This window comes from Notamacropus eugenii, chromosome 6 (assembly GCF_028372415.1).
Source record: "Notamacropus eugenii isolate mMacEug1 chromosome 6, mMacEug1.pri_v2, whole genome shotgun sequence".
Lineage (NCBI taxonomy): Eukaryota > Metazoa > Chordata > Mammalia > Diprotodontia > Macropodidae > Notamacropus > Notamacropus eugenii.
In genome coordinates this window covers 55,233,775-55,249,793 of record NC_092877.1, presented here as the reverse complement: position 1 = coordinate 55,249,793, position 16,019 = coordinate 55,233,775, and the positions used below count along the sequence as shown (strand labels likewise).

The following is a 16,019-nucleotide window of genomic DNA, read 5'->3' as shown; positions in this document are numbered from 1 at the left end:
TTTTCTGTTATATTAGGCAATCTGAAAGGTGTGATGTGATACTTCAGAGTTGTTTTAATTTGCATTTCTCTAATCAATAATGACTTAGAGTATTTTTTCTAAGACTAAAGATAGCTTAGATTTCTTCAACTGAAAACCAGGCAACCAGTTTTTGATGACAAATATGTTTTCATATTTTTAGTTGATTGAGCCTGTGCATTGTTTTTGATGTCTTAAAGATCGAGCCTTGTTTCTTCCAAGTGAGGGCTGTAATAAGAAATTGCTTTGGTGTAGTGGGAAGTACAATGAATCTGGAGTATGAAGGTCTGGGTTGGAGTTGCAACCCACCTTCTTGTACATAATCCCTTCCTCTACTCCTAAATTGCTGTGTGACCTTGAGCAAGTCACCTCAATTTTCTGAATCCCAATGTCCTCAAATATAGAATGTGGAGATTAGATTAACATTGTTGATAACGATAAGGAAGAAAAGCTGGAGTAGGCTGGATTTGTGTAGCACTTTCAGGTTTACAAAGGGCTTTCCTCACAACAACCCTGGAAGTTAGGTAGTGGGAATTCCATTATTCTCATTTTACAAATGAAGAGATGCATTATTATAAGTCTCCATTTCTTCATCTGTAAAATGAGGACAATATTTTTACTATCAACTTCACAAAGCTGTTAGGAAAGTTATTATTTTGTGAACCTTAAAAAAAATAGAGGTGCCACTATTACTGAAGTGCCTTTGATAACTTGTTCTTGAAATAGCCCTGTGAGGCAGGTGGTACCAATATCTTAGTCCTATTTTATAAAATGAGGAAATTGAGGCCTAGAAGAGAAATTACTTGTCCAAGGTCATGCTGATTATACGCAGGACTGGAACTGAGATTCAAGCTGTCTGACTTAGAATTTGGTTTCTTGACACTATACTAAGATGACTCTTTTAATGGACCTATTAATTAGGTAGCACACCAGAGAAACCAAGGAAATACTTATTTTGATTATCAGTAGTAAAAGTCAGTCCAGCTCTAGTTTGATGATTACATATCTTTGGAAAGTAATTCGATGCATTAGAGGGGGAAAAGTGACTTTGGTTATGTCCTTTGAGTTTGGAGAGATAGCTATTGAAACATGTCTTATTAGGAGAGTTGGAAAAGTTTTTCTATGCAGCTTAAGAACCCTCTCTTTGAAAGTAAAGAGTACAGTAGTCTTAAGAGGCCTGTGTTCCCATCTCTAGTACTAATTCTATTATATATATATATATATATATATATATATATATATATATATATATATATATATATATATATATATATATATTAGAGGCAATGGGGTTAAGTGACTTGCCCAGGGTCACACAGATAGTATCTAAGGTTAGCTTTGAACTCAGAGCTTCTGACCTTATAGCCAGTGGTTTCTCCACCTAGCTGCTCCTATTCTATCATTCTTTCTGACCCTCTCTAGACCACAATTCCTTCTTCCATAAAATCTTCCTTTTGTTGGACTGGGGGATTTATAAAGGCCCTTCTCAATCTGATATGCTGCATTCTAGAGGCTAGGTGGTATGCTAAAAGGAACACTAGATGTGAAGTCCAAAGACCTAAGTGACTGTCCTTATATAATATTAATTATAATATATATAATATATTTTATTATAATTATATTTATAATATTATAATTATAATATAATATATAATAATATTAATTAATATAATTAATCTTATGTCCATGTGAGCTATTTGAGTATTCAGTATTCTAAGGTCCCTCTAACTCTAACATTGTTCTTTTCATATTTTAAGGTCTCTTCCAACTTTGAAAATCTATGCTCCGTGTTCTAAAGTCCCAAGAAATGCCAACTTTTGTTGTTGTTGTTTTTGCTGTTGTGACTCTTATGAATCTGTAGTTCTTAATTCTACAGCTTTATGTCTTAAAATATCTGGAACAATGGCCATTATTTCCTGTAACTTGTATTCCTCTTTACTTCCTCCTTCCACTCAACCCCACATTCCTCAAGTACAAACCTCTTAAAATCTGTTCCGAAAAACTAAGGAACTGTCTCCCAATCTCTTTTCCTCAGCCATAGTTCTGTTCACTAGATGAATCAAGTCCTGTAAATGTATGTGCCTTTGGATGAGCAAGTTGGAGAAATAAAATAAAATTCAAAAACAGGTGGTCAAGGGAGGTGGGGCAGGGTGTGGTGAGGAGGGTGGCTTTTAGAGAAAAAGGAGTTGAATCATCAGCAAAACCATTAGGGCTAATGCGATCTGCAGTAAGCCTGGGAATTAGAATCAATGCTAGGGCTTCTGATGCCTGGAGGGGCAATGGGCAGGTTTCTCTAGCCACCTTTGCAGCAAACATTTTGAAGTCCCTATTTGGGGGAAATGGATTTTCATGATTTAAAAACAACAGCTTTAAAAGGGTCCCGGATATGCTGATGCTGTGGTTAAGCGCTGATTCAGAGCTATGGGCAATGACTCCCGGAACCCTTAGTGAGCTGTGCCAAGGGCCCTGGACCAGGAAGAGAGAGAGAGAGAGAGAGAGAGAGAGAGAGAGAGAGAGAGAGAGAGAGAGAGAGAGAGAGAGAGAGAGAGAGAAGGGGGCAGGAAGGAAGGAAGGAAGGAAGGAAGGAAGGAAGGAAGGGAGGGAGGGAGGGAGGGAGGGAGGGAGGGAGAGAGAGAGAGAGAGAGAGAGAGAGAGAGAGAGAGAGAGAGAGAGAGAGAGAGAGAGAGAGAGAGAGAGAAGATAGTACCACTTGGCTGTTGCCAGCTTTTATCTGATGTCAAACAGTGGTCTAAGATCTAAGACCCCCTTGAAACCAGAACTTTCGTATTTTACAAAGAATACTGAGGCTCAAATAAAGGTGGCCACTATGGTGAGCAAACTGGAGACCATGAAGTATCAAGACTTTGTAGAAATTGTGGCTGTTTGGCCTGGAGAAGAAATGTAAGGAAAACATGATAGCTATCTTCAGATATCTATGGGGTTATTATGTAGAATAAGGTTGTAATGAAGACTTGTTTTGTTGGGTCCTAGGTAGCAGAACCAGTAGTAGAAGGCAAGATTTGCAAGAGGCAGAATGAAGCTCAGGCTGAGGGGAGGCAGACTTTATAACAATCTGATCTGTTCCAAAGTGGACTGTTCTAAGTCAGGCCACTAACCCTGGAAACATTGAAGAGATTGGTGGCCACTTGTCAAATGTGCAGTAGAGGAGATTCCTGTTCAAATATGAGTTCACCTAAGGAATCTCTAAGGTTCTTTGGAGCTCAGATTTTGTGATGCTCTGTTCAGAGCTCTTAGTCCCCACATGCCCTCCAGACTCCACAGTATTGGTCAGTATTCAACTAGATGGCAGCCCCATCAATCAATCTACTTGAGAGGCAATTCAATTCTTCATGGACACTAGTGTGATTTGAGGGGCACCAGAAAGTCTTTTCCCTTCCTGAAACTCTCCCACCCACAGGAATTCTTAACCGTTTTTGGATTATAGACCTCTTTGGCAGTCTGGAGAAAGCCATTCTCAGAATCATGTTCTTAAATGCATGAAACAAAATGCATAAGATTACAAAAGAAATTGATTATATCGAAATACAGTTATAATATTAATTTTTTTTTAAAGTTCACGTACTGCAACTTAAAACCCCTGATCTTGGGCCACCCTTGGTACTTGTTCATGTGGACAGAAAGAATACAATTCCCTTGGTGAAGAGGGATACACAGAACCTCCAGTAATACTAGACCACTTTTGTAGTATACTTCAAATTTTCCAAGGTCCCTTTGATTTCATGGCGCGTGTGTGTGTGAGACTGCCTTATTGGAATGTGTGTTCATCCTTGGTTTTCGAAGATGACCATGACATCAGAGAAATGATGACATGACTTCCATTTGACTTTGTTTTGAGTGAGGGAGAGCTGTGCAAGATCACCAGCCTCACTTTCCCCTCCTGATCTATCTGGATCCAGTGACCAGATATGCATCAGGACTAACAGCTGACTAGTCAGATCCATTGGGTCTTCTAACAGTCTGGAGATGTCAGGTCAGAGAACCTATGATTTGTTCATCTTCTCCCTGAGGCACAATAACTTGCCCAGCCTCATATCTTCCAGCAGGGTAAGCCCTTTGGTAACTAAAATGTTCTAGAATAATAAAACATTGGAGTAGGGATATCAGGACATAGAAAATAACCAGTTAAATACTTTAAAAAAATTTAGAGGTCATCCAATTCAACCCGTTCATTTAATTTTTCAGATAAAAAAACTGTGACTCAAAGAGATTGTCACTTGTCTGAGGTCATTCAGGGAGCTAAGGATAGAGTGAGCTTTAAATCCAATTCTCTTGACTCTTACACTAGCTCCCTTTCCCCTTTGCACTTGGTTTCTGGTTCGGAATCACACGTAAATCCTTTCCCCTTCCACATCCCATCAACCTTCAGAAAATGTTGTGTCATATGTACGAGTGTGGGTACGTGGAGGTGGGATGTGGACTGTGAGGCCCTTCAAAGGAATTATAGATGGTCAGAAGTGGATTTGAAGAATTAGACGCTGCTACTGTAATGAAAACCGAAAACCCCTTTCCCTTCTAAGACTGCTAATCTCCCACCATCGCTGGGGGAGGCTGGCGGTTAATAGAAATTCGAGAACAGACAAGATTGAGTTAGATTTTTGTTTTGTTTTGAAGTGAAAATAAGAGAAGCGGAATGGGGGCTGGGGCAGGGTTTGGAAACGTGAAAATGTAGCTGAGGGAAGATCGGTGCTGCAGGGTCAGGCAGCATTGAGTGTCGGGGCTGGGGGTGGTGTAGCAGAAGACGACTCGCGGTTGCTTGCACCAGTGACTGCCCGCTAGGATGCGCCCAGGGCGTTGCTGGGCCCCATTTCATCAACATTGTCCGGTGTCCCGAATCCATCAAGTTTGCGGGGAGTGGTGAAGAGGGTAGGGACTGCTGGGATACCTAGTCCTAGAAATGGGATCAAATCCACCAATGTCAGGGCGGTCCCCGGGAAGGATGCAGACCCCTGGGATGCCGGAGCTGAGCTTCACCCTCTTGTAGGGGGTTATGAAGTAGTACCCGATCTACAGAAATTTGGGTTGGACACTTCGTCACTGAAAGAGACAGAAACCACGACCTGCCCTCTGCTCCCTGGGCCTGGTTGGGCCAAAAAAAAAAAAAAACCCCAAAAAACAAACAAAAAAAAAACCTAGTCTTGGAGCAAAGATTCTCATTATAACGGGATCTGAAAGGAGTGCAGGAGGATGAGGAGATGAGGGAAAATGAATCCCTCAGAAAAGCTAGAGGTTTGCATAGAAATATTTGATAATTAAGGTTTGAAACTGAAGGAATAAACAAACAGAAGGAGGAAGAAGGGGGAATACTTTCAGGGGAGATAAATTAAAGGACCAAAAAATAAGGGAGTTGGGAGATTCCGGGATTTAGGATTTAGTGAGAGTTAAAAAGAAATAAAGGGGAGTATAGAGAGGGAGGGAGGGAGATAGAAAGAGAGAGAAACAGAGAGAACTGAAAAGATGCAAAAGAAAGAAAATGGAGAAATAGAAAAAAAGAGAGAGGAAGGTGATGAAAAGGGAAAGATAGAGAAGAAAAAGACAACAAAAAGACAGAGGGGGAAAAAAGAAAAATATATGGGAAAAAATGGTAAGTGAGGGGGTAGAAAGTCGAGCGAATGAGGGAAGAAAAAAGGAGGCTATTACACGTCTCCATCGAGCAGACTGAAATATTTGCCTGGCCGGGGGAGGCAGAGATAGGGGAAGCTGTGCCCGGGATACAGGAGGGGAAGCGACAGCGGCAGCAGGTAGCGACTGAGGAAGGCCGAGTCCTTATAAAGGGCAGGCAGTTCCGAGGCCTGCTCGGACGCCTGGGTCCCCACTGGCCCATCTGGCTCGGCAGCCAGCTGTCTCTTGAGTTTGTTCCTGCGGTTCTGGAACCAGATCTTCACCTGTGTCTCGGTGAGTTGCAGGGAGGCTGCCAAGCCCGCACGCTCGGCGCTGCTCAGGTAGCGCTTCACGTCGAATGTGGCCTCCAGTTGGAACACTTGGCTCTTGGAGAAGATCGTCCTGGTCTTCTTTTTGCTGGACTGCGGCCCAGAAGATGGTCCAGCTCGGCACTCGCTGCGGTCCGTGGTGTCCGGGCTGCTCCCTCTGGGACACGGCAGCTCCTTAGGCCCGGAGACCCCCTGGAGGCCTCCACCCGCCTCTCTACACTGGCCGGGGTTCCAGCCGCGAGTCCGGCTCGTGCTCCTGCTTCTATTTGGGTTCCCGCTGAGACTGCGGCTGCGGCTGCGGCTCCGGTTCTGGCTCTGGCTCCGGCTCCTGCTCTCTGCCTTTCCTGCCGGGAGGAACAACTCGGGTTGTGAAATCTTCCTGATGCTAAGTGGCAGGGAATTGGGCCACCTTTCTCTCTCCCCAGCCCTCCTCTTTCAAGTCCTCCTTCCTCGTCCTCTTTTTTTCCTATTCTCCCCTTTTCCTCTTAGGGAGTCTCCTCTCTATTTCCTCATCCTTCTCTTCCTCTTCTTTCGTATTTCCCACTCCTTTCTGATATTCTTTTTCTTCTCCCTCCTTTTCCTCCTCATCCCCCTTCCCTCTTCCTCCCTTTCTTTCTCTTTCTCCTCACTTCCTTTTCCTCCTCTTGCTTCTTCCTCCTCCAAGAACTCCCTCCTCCCCTCCCGAAGCCTGCAGCCTCCCCACTACATCTGAGTCTTGATACACAGGAATAGGGCCTAATCCTGCCCACCCCCTCCCCAGTCCCCAGGGAAAGGAGTGGAAAGAGAGAAATGTCACTACCTGCCCACCCCACCCACACACACATACAATCGGAGTGAGGGTTCATTATATTGAGGGGAAGTAGGAAAAAAGGGAAGAGGAGCTGAATGGGTATGGAGCTGAATGGGTAAGGAACTCAGACCAGATTTGGGAATTCAGAGAAGGATGGAACGAGGAGTGGAAAAGAAACAGCAGATTGATAGCTCTCAAGTTTAAAAGGGTTCTTATGGACCATGAGTCCAACCTATTCATTTGACAGAGAAAGAAACTGAGGCTCAGAGAGGAGACAATCTGGAACAAGATCACATTATGAATGTGTAACTGGACTAGATAGAACCCAGATCTATGGAATTCTAAGCAAGAGTTCACCCCAGCCCTCGGAGTTGCCCTTCACGTGGGATGTAAGAAAAACCGTGGGGATAGAAGGCTGGGGTTTGGGGATGGGAGGAGGATACCAACTGCCTACCCGAGCCAAGATCGCGCCTCCTGACCTCCACGGCCTCCTCTGGGTCCTCGTACTGCTGAGGCTCGTGGGCTGGGCTAGGTCCCCGCGGCCCCCAGCAGTATCCAGGCCGCTGTGCCCTCCGCAGATCCGGGCGGAGGATGCTGTCGATGGTGAAGGTGCGGTGGCCCATCGACCGCCCAGGCTGAAGCTGGGGCTGCGGGCCAGGGCCTGAGAGACGGTCGCCCACCTGCTCCGCTCGGCTCATGGCGCTACAGCCAAGGCTTCGTCTCCACCCAGCGCCCGAGAGCCCCAGGCCCGGGCCTCAGTCGAACAATCCCCGCAGCCCCGGGGGCTCGGCGCAAGCCGCAACCACAGCCGTGGGCGGAGCCCGAGCCTCTGCTAGAGCCTTGCAGCTGAGCGGAGATTCGGCTGTGATTGGCCGAACTGGGGCAGAGGGTGGAGCCTGGGAGGAGCCAGAGGGACGAGGAAAGGCTGGAGAAAAGAGGGGGAAAGGGAAGCTGAACTGGAAAGAGAGGAAAGGGATGAGAGGGGACAGAAGGAGGAGGAGGAAAGCGAAGGAGGGAGGAGGGAAAAGGGAGAAGAAATGGCAGACGAGAAGAAAGAAGGGACAAGAAAAAGGAGAGGATTTGGCAAGGAGAAAAGAGGTGCTCGGAGAAAGAAAAGAGAGTATCCTCTCATTAACTCCCTCCCCTCTACACACACACACACACACACACACACACACACGCACGCACACACACACGCACGCGCGCACACGCACACGCACACACACACACACACACACACACACACACACATTTTGCCCGCTTGGTTGCCTCTGCTCACCTAGGCCTGGAACACCTCACCATCCCCCATTTACTTCTTAAATTTGTATGCACTCTTTAAAGCCAGGCTTACGTGCAAACTTCCTTCTCCTCCAGGTCTTCTCTAATCTCCCTATTCTAAAAAGATGTCTCCTCACCACCTCACAGAACGCTTTGCTTCTGTCTCTCAAACTTTCTTTTCATTATCTCTGCGTTTTATTCTGATCTCCTAAGGACAGAGGTCTTCTCTAGATCTTCTATCCTTTTCCCCCAAATGTCAAGTCCATCCGAGTCGCCTAACAAATTTTTGCTGAATTAGACTGAGTTGAATCTAATTTGGTTGTAATATAGAATGTACAAAGAGCGACCGCAGGAGAGAAGACTGGCAAGGTGGGTTGGCCCTGATTGTGGAGGGTCTTGAATGCTAATTGGGGATGTCCAATTTGTAAATTTTGAAGATAGTAGAATAATTAAAAATGAGCAGGAAGAGTATACAGAGAAGAAGAACAGAAATTGAGGAGAAGAGGCAGTTACAGTGAGGGGGGACAGGAATAGAAAAGGTGGAAGAGAAAGAGGAAATATTTTGGTTTCAAATCTTGACGTTGCTACTTGTATGACCTTAGACAAATCACTGAACCTCTCTGAGAATCATTGTCTTCTTCGGTAAAACACACAGAGTTGGTCTAAAGAGCATTTAACGTCTCTCCTAGAGCAAATATCAGTTGACTCAAGAAATGGAGGCGAAGAGAGGAAAGTCTAGCAGGAAGGGAGGGGGGAGGGCGAAAAGAGGATGGAGAAAAGAACAGAGAAAGTGATGACGGGAAAGTAAGAGAAGAAAGCAAGGTTAAAAAGAAGGGAAGGAGTTAAGAATGAGAAGGAGCTGTAGTGTTGACTAGGTAAAGTCAACTGTGGGGAGGGCTTGCGGAAAGAGAAAAACCCCGGGTAGATCTAGCCCCAGACAGAGAGACGCCAGAGGGAACCAGGTGAGGGGACAGAGGGCTGGACTAGGGAGGAGAAGAGGACAGGGAGAAAGCTAGAGTAGGGGGCCCAGAGGAAACAGGGACTTGGGGTGAAGGGAGGCGCTAGAGTCTCGCTTGGGAGAGAGGGTGGGCTGGGAGGAGCTAAGTCGATCGAGGGAAGTAAGAGAGAAACAGCAGTGAGAGAGATAACTGATGTGGGCTGAAGGGGCCTGCTTGCAGAGATAGAAGGACGAGGGGCTCTTCGAGAGGTGGAGAAACTTTGGGTAGACGGGGAGGAAAAGAAAAGGCTGTGGGGAAGAGAAGGATCCAGGAAGTATAAGAAAGCTGGCTCCTCATCTGGGGTTCGCTGGTCTCAGCGGAAAGTAACTGAACTACCCTACTCAGGCCAGAACCTGGGAGAGAAAGACTGGGTTACCGGCAGGGGATCCAAACTACCAAAGAAGAGGACGCCACTGGCGCCTCAACCCAGGGCAAGAAAATGATTCGGATTCTAACCAGGAATCTGGGGTGGTGAGATAGGAAGCGGTCAGGCAACAAATGCAGGGGCCCAGAGTGGAGTGGGGGTGGGGTGAAAGAGAGAATAAGACGAGGAAGAGAAGAGGAAAAAAGAAGAGAAGGGGAAATGCCCGAAGCAGGGAGCTGGAATTGTGCAGATAATTTTCTGTATAAGAAGCCATGTCTGCACAGGCACGCTTCTGTGGGCAATGTGTATGTGTGTGGGGGGGGTGGGGGGGATGGGGGGGGCAACTCTTAAGTGAATAATTCAGGATATGAGAAAATCTGGGTTTTAATTATCCCAGAGAGTCTATAAGCCTTGATTTCCCCATTGGGAGAGGCAGTCCAGTCACCTTTCATACCTGACTCCCTTTCTAATTACTCTGAAGTACAAAACTAGTCTTTAAGCGAGGAACGATTTATCGAAACAGACACGTATTTATTGTTTAGGAACGACTGCTGAAGGATCAAGACTTCTCTGAGACCTCCAACCCAAACCTAAACACACACACACACACACTCACACACACACACACACACACACACACACACACACACACACACACACAAACACACACCTGGCCGGCCCCCTTCCCCCCAAACTAGCAGTTCAACACCCAGCCAGCAAGGACAAGATTCGATGGTGTTTTTTAAGTTCGTCTCGGAGCTGCTCTGGCGTATCTCCTCCAGCCAAGTCTCTGTCCCTCCTCCCGGGCTCTCCAGCAGATGAGCCGCGCACTCTTCGCAGGGTCACTCCCACCCACCCCCGACCCTTTTCGCGAGATTTGGAGATTTCAAGGGGAGCTGCTTCAGGAGGAATGGAGAGATTGCAAGTGAGAGGGAAGCTGAGGGAAGGGTGACACTCCAGACGGCTTGAGGAACCTGGCTTGTATTTTCCGAAAAGGAAACTGCAAGAGCTTCGTAGTCGGAGACCAAGGCCCATAGTTTTCCCCTTCTGTGAGTCTACCCCTCCCCCATCAAACGACTAAACTAAAAGGTCGGTGTGAAAACATTTTAAACGAGCAAGGGGAATTTCTAAGTGGTCACAAAATCCTGAAACAAAAATAAAGAAGGAAGAAGAGGAGGAGAAAAGGGAAAAATAAAGAAGGAATGTAGGAGGAAGGGGGAAGGATGGAGGGAAAGGAATGTAAAGAGAAATTCTACATGTAAGAAAATAAAGTCCATTGAGGAGAAAAAGTAGTAAGCAATCAAACTAGGTGGTTCTGCCTGGTTCTCCCTTCCGTTTCCCGAGAAAGGTGGCACAGTAAAACGAAAACCAAATTGTGAATAAATTCCAGTACCAGTTCTTGCACTAACTTTTTGTGTGACTGTGAGCAAGTCATTTCACTCCCCTGTCTGAGAGAGAGAGCTGACTTTTCTAGAAAAATGGAATTGATTCTCACCCTCTTATATCTCAGGGTTGTTCTAAGGAAAGCACTTTGTAAACTAAAAGGCTTTTCTCAAGAGTTGGAGCTGTTATTATCAACCAAGATATTGGCTTCAGGGCCTCCTCTCCCCTGGTGGGTCTCAGTTATTTTTTGCCAGGGTTAGACTACTTGTGACTGGACCACACCAGCTCATACTCCTGATGCCTGAACCTAACTAGTGCAGGGAAGGTGTAAAACTAACGGAGACAGAGAACTCTTGTAGTCACTACCACAATAACAATATGTGGAATGCCAAATCTGGGAATTTATTCAGCAAAGACTGACCTAGCTATGCAATTTGAAATAATATGTATGAAACAATGCAACAATACAAAAACCTATACAATTTCATAACAATACCCAATAACAGCTCAAGTTTTTCTAATAATTTGGGATCCAAAGAATTTTCCTTTAGACAATCATGCAAATCTGGTCATATGGTATCTCTGTACTTTCATTTCATTGATGACGATAAAGGAGGTTATTGAGAGACTCTACAGAGCTCACTCCACTAGTGTAACAACTGGGATAGGAGCCTAGGTATCCTGGTTCTCTGGAGATGCCCCCAAATGTAAACTCTCACATAAAATGTTTACTTTAAAACAATGCTGGTGTATAGTATCAAAGTGATATCAGTCCCATTTTTCTGAGATTGAAACTGAGGACATAAATATTTGAATTTATTTCTTATCTTCTCTACTAGATTGTGAGCTTCTTGAAGGCAGATGGGAAAAGGTATCTTTCTCCCTAAGAGCAATTAACAGATGGCCCTCTACAGTGTACTACTTAATAAATGTTTATTGAGTTTCAAAAGCACTTTACAGTTTAGGTATTTTCCTCATAACAGCCTTGGGGGTAGGCAATGCAAGTATTAATTTTTTTTCACATTTTACAAATGAGGAAACTGAGTTTTAGAGGGATTAACTAATTTATTCAAGGTCACACAGCTATTAAGTGGTACAGTAGGGACTTCACACGCTTATTGATTCTTAGGCCAGGACCTTAGGCCAGGATGCATCTATTGATGCATCGCCTGTCAACCTCTAAAGTTCATAGCAGCATCCTTGCCCACATCCTACCTTCTCCCGTCTAGAAATCATGCTCATTGACTTCCCTCTCCTTTTCTTCTATTTTCAGTTATCCCAAAGCAGGGGCAGCGAGTGTTACCACCACAAAACGGGAACGGGAGTCCCCACCCTGATCCCACACACTGGAGAAAGCCTTACTGACCTGTGCTAAACTGAACTGAGAAGTCAGCCTTATTCTGCTCTCCTTACCTCACCTTCCAGGACAAAGCTAGGAGTAATGGGTACGTATTCAAAGATGTTTATTTCGGCTCCAACATAAGAAGGGGCAAAGGGGAAGTTATACCTTAGAGTACTTACAATTATCCTATTCCCAAAATGGAACGGACTACCTATGTATCAATGATGTGGGAGAAAAGACTGTAGGGGCTGGACTACAGAATGGACCTTTGGCAGGGTTTGTCCTCTCTTCCTCGTTCTCAGTTCTTCCCTATGTAAAATGGGTGTATAGAGATGGACTGGACTATTTCTGAGTTTCCTTTTTATCCTACAACCTGTAAACCTTTGTTTTGGTTCTGCGGGCCCCTATAGCTGTATGATTCTAGGAACTGCCTTGACTGACCGCATTACGAAAGGGAGGGGCAGGCCGAGTATTGCCTCTTGGGCTGATCGATTCGCACTGTTTAATCAGAGAGTCACTACTTGGCTTTTACACTTTCCTCCGGTCCAGGCAGTGGGCGCATCAATCTCTCTCAAATCATTAGTCACACTTGGAAAATGAACCTCCTCACACAGTTCGTTCATTTCTTATTACCCAGAAGGTTCATTGAGGCTTCTGGACAGATTGCTTTGTAGGAGTGAATTTTGAGGGAGGGGTCAGAGAAACTGAGTACAGCAGGGCGCTTCTGGGAGTTCTCCCTTGGGATGAATATATGCTAACAGTTGCTAACTGACTCACTTTGCACCCCAGGTCCAAGGTAATGCCCTTCTCTCTTTGGAGGACTTCGGCCTCCCGTTTTCTTCTCTGCCACGACATTATACCCTGAGTGAATGAAAATAATTCTGGACTGGGAGTTAGGATGGTAGAATTCGCTCTGGAAAGGACCTTGGAGGTTACCTAGTCTAACCTCCATTTTTTCACAGATGAGTCTTTTGGGGCTCAATCTTAAGTAATTTGCTCCAAGTCACAAGGGTTGTGTGGGAGAAGAGATTCGAACTCGGGTTTACAGGGCTCCAGCACTAAACCTATTGCAGCATGCTGTTTTTCTCAAGAGAGATGAGTTCTAATCTTAGCTCTGAGTAACCACTGGTAAATCATGTCACTCTAGGCCACAGATTCTTCCTATGTGATACAAATGTGTGACCTTTCTTGCATTTTGCAACTCTTGAATTCTGTTCTAAATTCCTTTCAGCTCTTACATTCTATAATTTGTGTTGTTTTCTTCCATTTCCAACATTCTAAGAAATAGTTCAGAGCCCTTAATAAGCCCTGTTAAAGAGCTTTATAACCATTTTTTTTTTTCACAAACAGCAACGGATTGAACACTTTCCAGTGACCTTTTGGTGCCCTAAAATTCAGTCTGGGCCTTGGGGAAGACACCTCCTTCCCAGGAATTAATGTAATTTTTTTGGTTTGTCAAGGTGTCCCCAACACAGAATCCCCTTTACAACGCCTGAGGCTTCAGAGTGAGTGGTGTCGGGGGGGGGGGGGGGGGGAGGGGAGGGGGTGAACAGAAGAGCTCACTCCCTTGACCTCAGCCTACTTCAGTCCAAGGATTGTAGGGGCCTTACAGCAAAGGAAAGGTTCTCGTGCTGTAGTGCAGTCAAAGCCACGTAACAGTGAACCGCGTTCGAGTGTCACAGGTTGGAGTGATTTCTCTCCCTTTGTAAAAGCCCTTCGCCAGCGGAGCGGCCTCGGAACAAAGCCCTAGAAAGGTTAGCCAGGTGATATGCTAACGGATCCTTTCCAGATGTTCTGACATTAGTCCCTGGCCAGGCCTGAGGAGGGGCCTATTCTGAAGATATAGTGTAGGGGGCGGGGAAAGGGCAAAAACTTGGTCTCCGAAGTCGCCTGCATCCCCCTGCTCCCAGCTTCTAGGTCTTTGAAGCAGACGGGACTTGGCTCTGGAAGGTGAGCTCAGCGATTCTGAAAGTCCTCTGGGACAAGTCCAAGGAATCAATGAGCATTTGGATTCGCCAGAGAAGCGCCGAAGGGGGCTCTCGGATCAATGTTCGGGGAAGAAGCTTTTATCTACAGAGATGCCGAGAAAGGTCCAGGCCGACACGCCTTGTTTTTCCCTCCTCCTGGGGTGAGAAGTCATTGTTCCGGGATCAGCTGTGGGTCCGAATGAGGCCCGGCAGAGGAAGCTCGGAATCGGGCCAGACTTGAAGCTGGAAAAGCTCTCTTCTATAAATCTTCCGGGACCATCGCGTGAGGGAAGTAGACTTGGCAGAGGGCCAACATAGGTTCTAGTCCAGGCTCAGTCTATGACTCACTATGTGTCTATCTGGTCAAGTCACCTCTACTCTCCGGACCTCGATTTCCTTCTTCAGTAAATGCGGGGATTCCACGAAATGATATCTAACCCCTTGAATCGCTAACCTGTGTTCTGTACTCAAAGGTTCCACCTTGGTCTAGCAGTTTATGCTGTGTGTTGTGAAGTATGTTCCAGTTCTGGCATTCGGTGCTCTCTGTTCTAAGCTCTCTTCAAGTTCATTCATAGCCTATATTCGAAGGTCCCTCCTAAACCTATTATTATAGGTTCTTTGTTTTAAGGTCCTTTCTGTCTGACAAATTGGGGGTTTGATTCACTTATGCTCTGTAGTGAACATTCATTCTGTAGAGGAATGAGAACCCAAGACCAATCTCAGCATGACGACTTTTTAGCATTGGAATGTAGGCGAGTGGGACCCGGGGAAGAGGGAAGTGGGAAGTTGGAACTCCTGAAAGGGGGGAGACAGATCAATAGCATACATCATCGGGCAACAGCGGAGCCAAAGCGCCTGAGAGATTTATAAAATATCGACCCGCAGGAATGCTTTAGACGCAGACCAGAAGCGAGGTGCGCTGTGGGAGGCCATAAGGCAGGGCCTAAGCAGGACAGATACTTTAACAAGGTGCCTTTCAGTCTATCGATTGTCTTCTTCTGGCATTTGTTTTATGGGTCACTCTGTGCGGATCTATTTTAAATTCAAAATGAGGGGAGGGGGGGTAAAGAGAAAGAAATTCTTATTTTTTTTGTTGTTTTTGAATTTTGTGGATCACTGAGGCGACTAAAGTAGTTTTGGCTCAAGATGAGCTGGTTGGCCATTCACGTGATCCCAGTTAATCCAAATGTGGCTAGAATTCCCTTTCCATGTACTTCTGGCCTCAGTCTATTTCCAAAGTGCAAACAAGTTTCATAATTTGCTCAGCCCCCAGACTTCTTGGAAGTCGCTCTTTGAGAGCTCCTAGTCTAAGTGACGCCAGATCCACTACTGGGATGGCTATCACTCCAGATTAAAAAAAAAAAAAGCAGAAACTCAGAGACCCCTAGAATGTCAGACCTGGGGGAACCTTGAGCAGAGAATGTGGGATGTTAGTGCCATGTGAGCTAGAAGGGAACTCAGGGCTCATAATATGGAATGTGAGGCCTTATGAAATAGAGGATATTGAGTCAGAAGAATCCCTAAGACAGTATATAGTACGTAGAATGGCTGAACTGGAAGGAACCACCAATATAATTTAGTTCGAACCTTTTTTTTTTTTTAACAGATGAGGAAACTGAGGCTCAGAGTAAAGACTGACATGATCAAATATTAATAATTTTTTTAAAAGAAAAGAAAACCTGCCCAAGAGCACGTTTGTTCAGAATTCCAGACTGTGATTTTTCTCTAGCCAACCAATTCAGATCAGAGGAAGGCTTTCTGCACCTTATTATCATCTTCGCCTTCTCCCTTGCCCCAAGCCAATTACCTATATTATTGTGGCTGTGTGGAAGGGGTTCGATAGCGTCTTCTCCACCTCTGAGACAAGATTGCCGGTTTAAAATGAGCTAAATTCTGCCCAAAACAAGGTATCATTTCCGTAGGTGAAATTC

The 16,019-nt window shown here is 45.4% G+C and overlaps 1 protein-coding gene across 1 annotated transcript; it reads right to left on the bottom strand.

The window, feature by feature from the left end:
• Nucleotides 1-5,501: 5,501 nt before the first annotated feature.
• LOC140509670 (uncharacterized) lies at nt 5,502-7,501 on the bottom strand. Its single transcript, XM_072617413.1, has 2 exons — nt 7,211-7,501; nt 5,502-6,310 (listed from the first exon to the last, which is right to left on the bottom strand). The coding sequence occupies exons 1-2, from the start codon at nt 7,452-7,454 to the stop codon at nt 5,673-5,675; spliced, it is 882 nt and encodes a 293-aa protein (XP_072473514.1). The 5' UTR covers nt 7,455-7,501; the 3' UTR covers nt 5,502-5,672.
• Between the last annotated feature and the right edge of the window lie 8,518 nt (nt 7,502-16,019).

What these genes read in the sequence shown, in the direction of transcription:
- LOC140509670 (XM_072617413.1), bottom strand. Translation starts at nt 7,454, where the DNA reads ATGAGCCGAGCGGAGCAGGTGGGCGACCGTCTCTCAGGCCCTGGCCCG. An exon ending in GAGGCGCGATCTTGGCTCGG is followed by an intron (nt 6,311 to 7,210) that starts GTAGGCAGTTGG and finishes TCCTCCCGGCAG; the next exon opens with GAAAGGCAGAGAGCAGGAGC.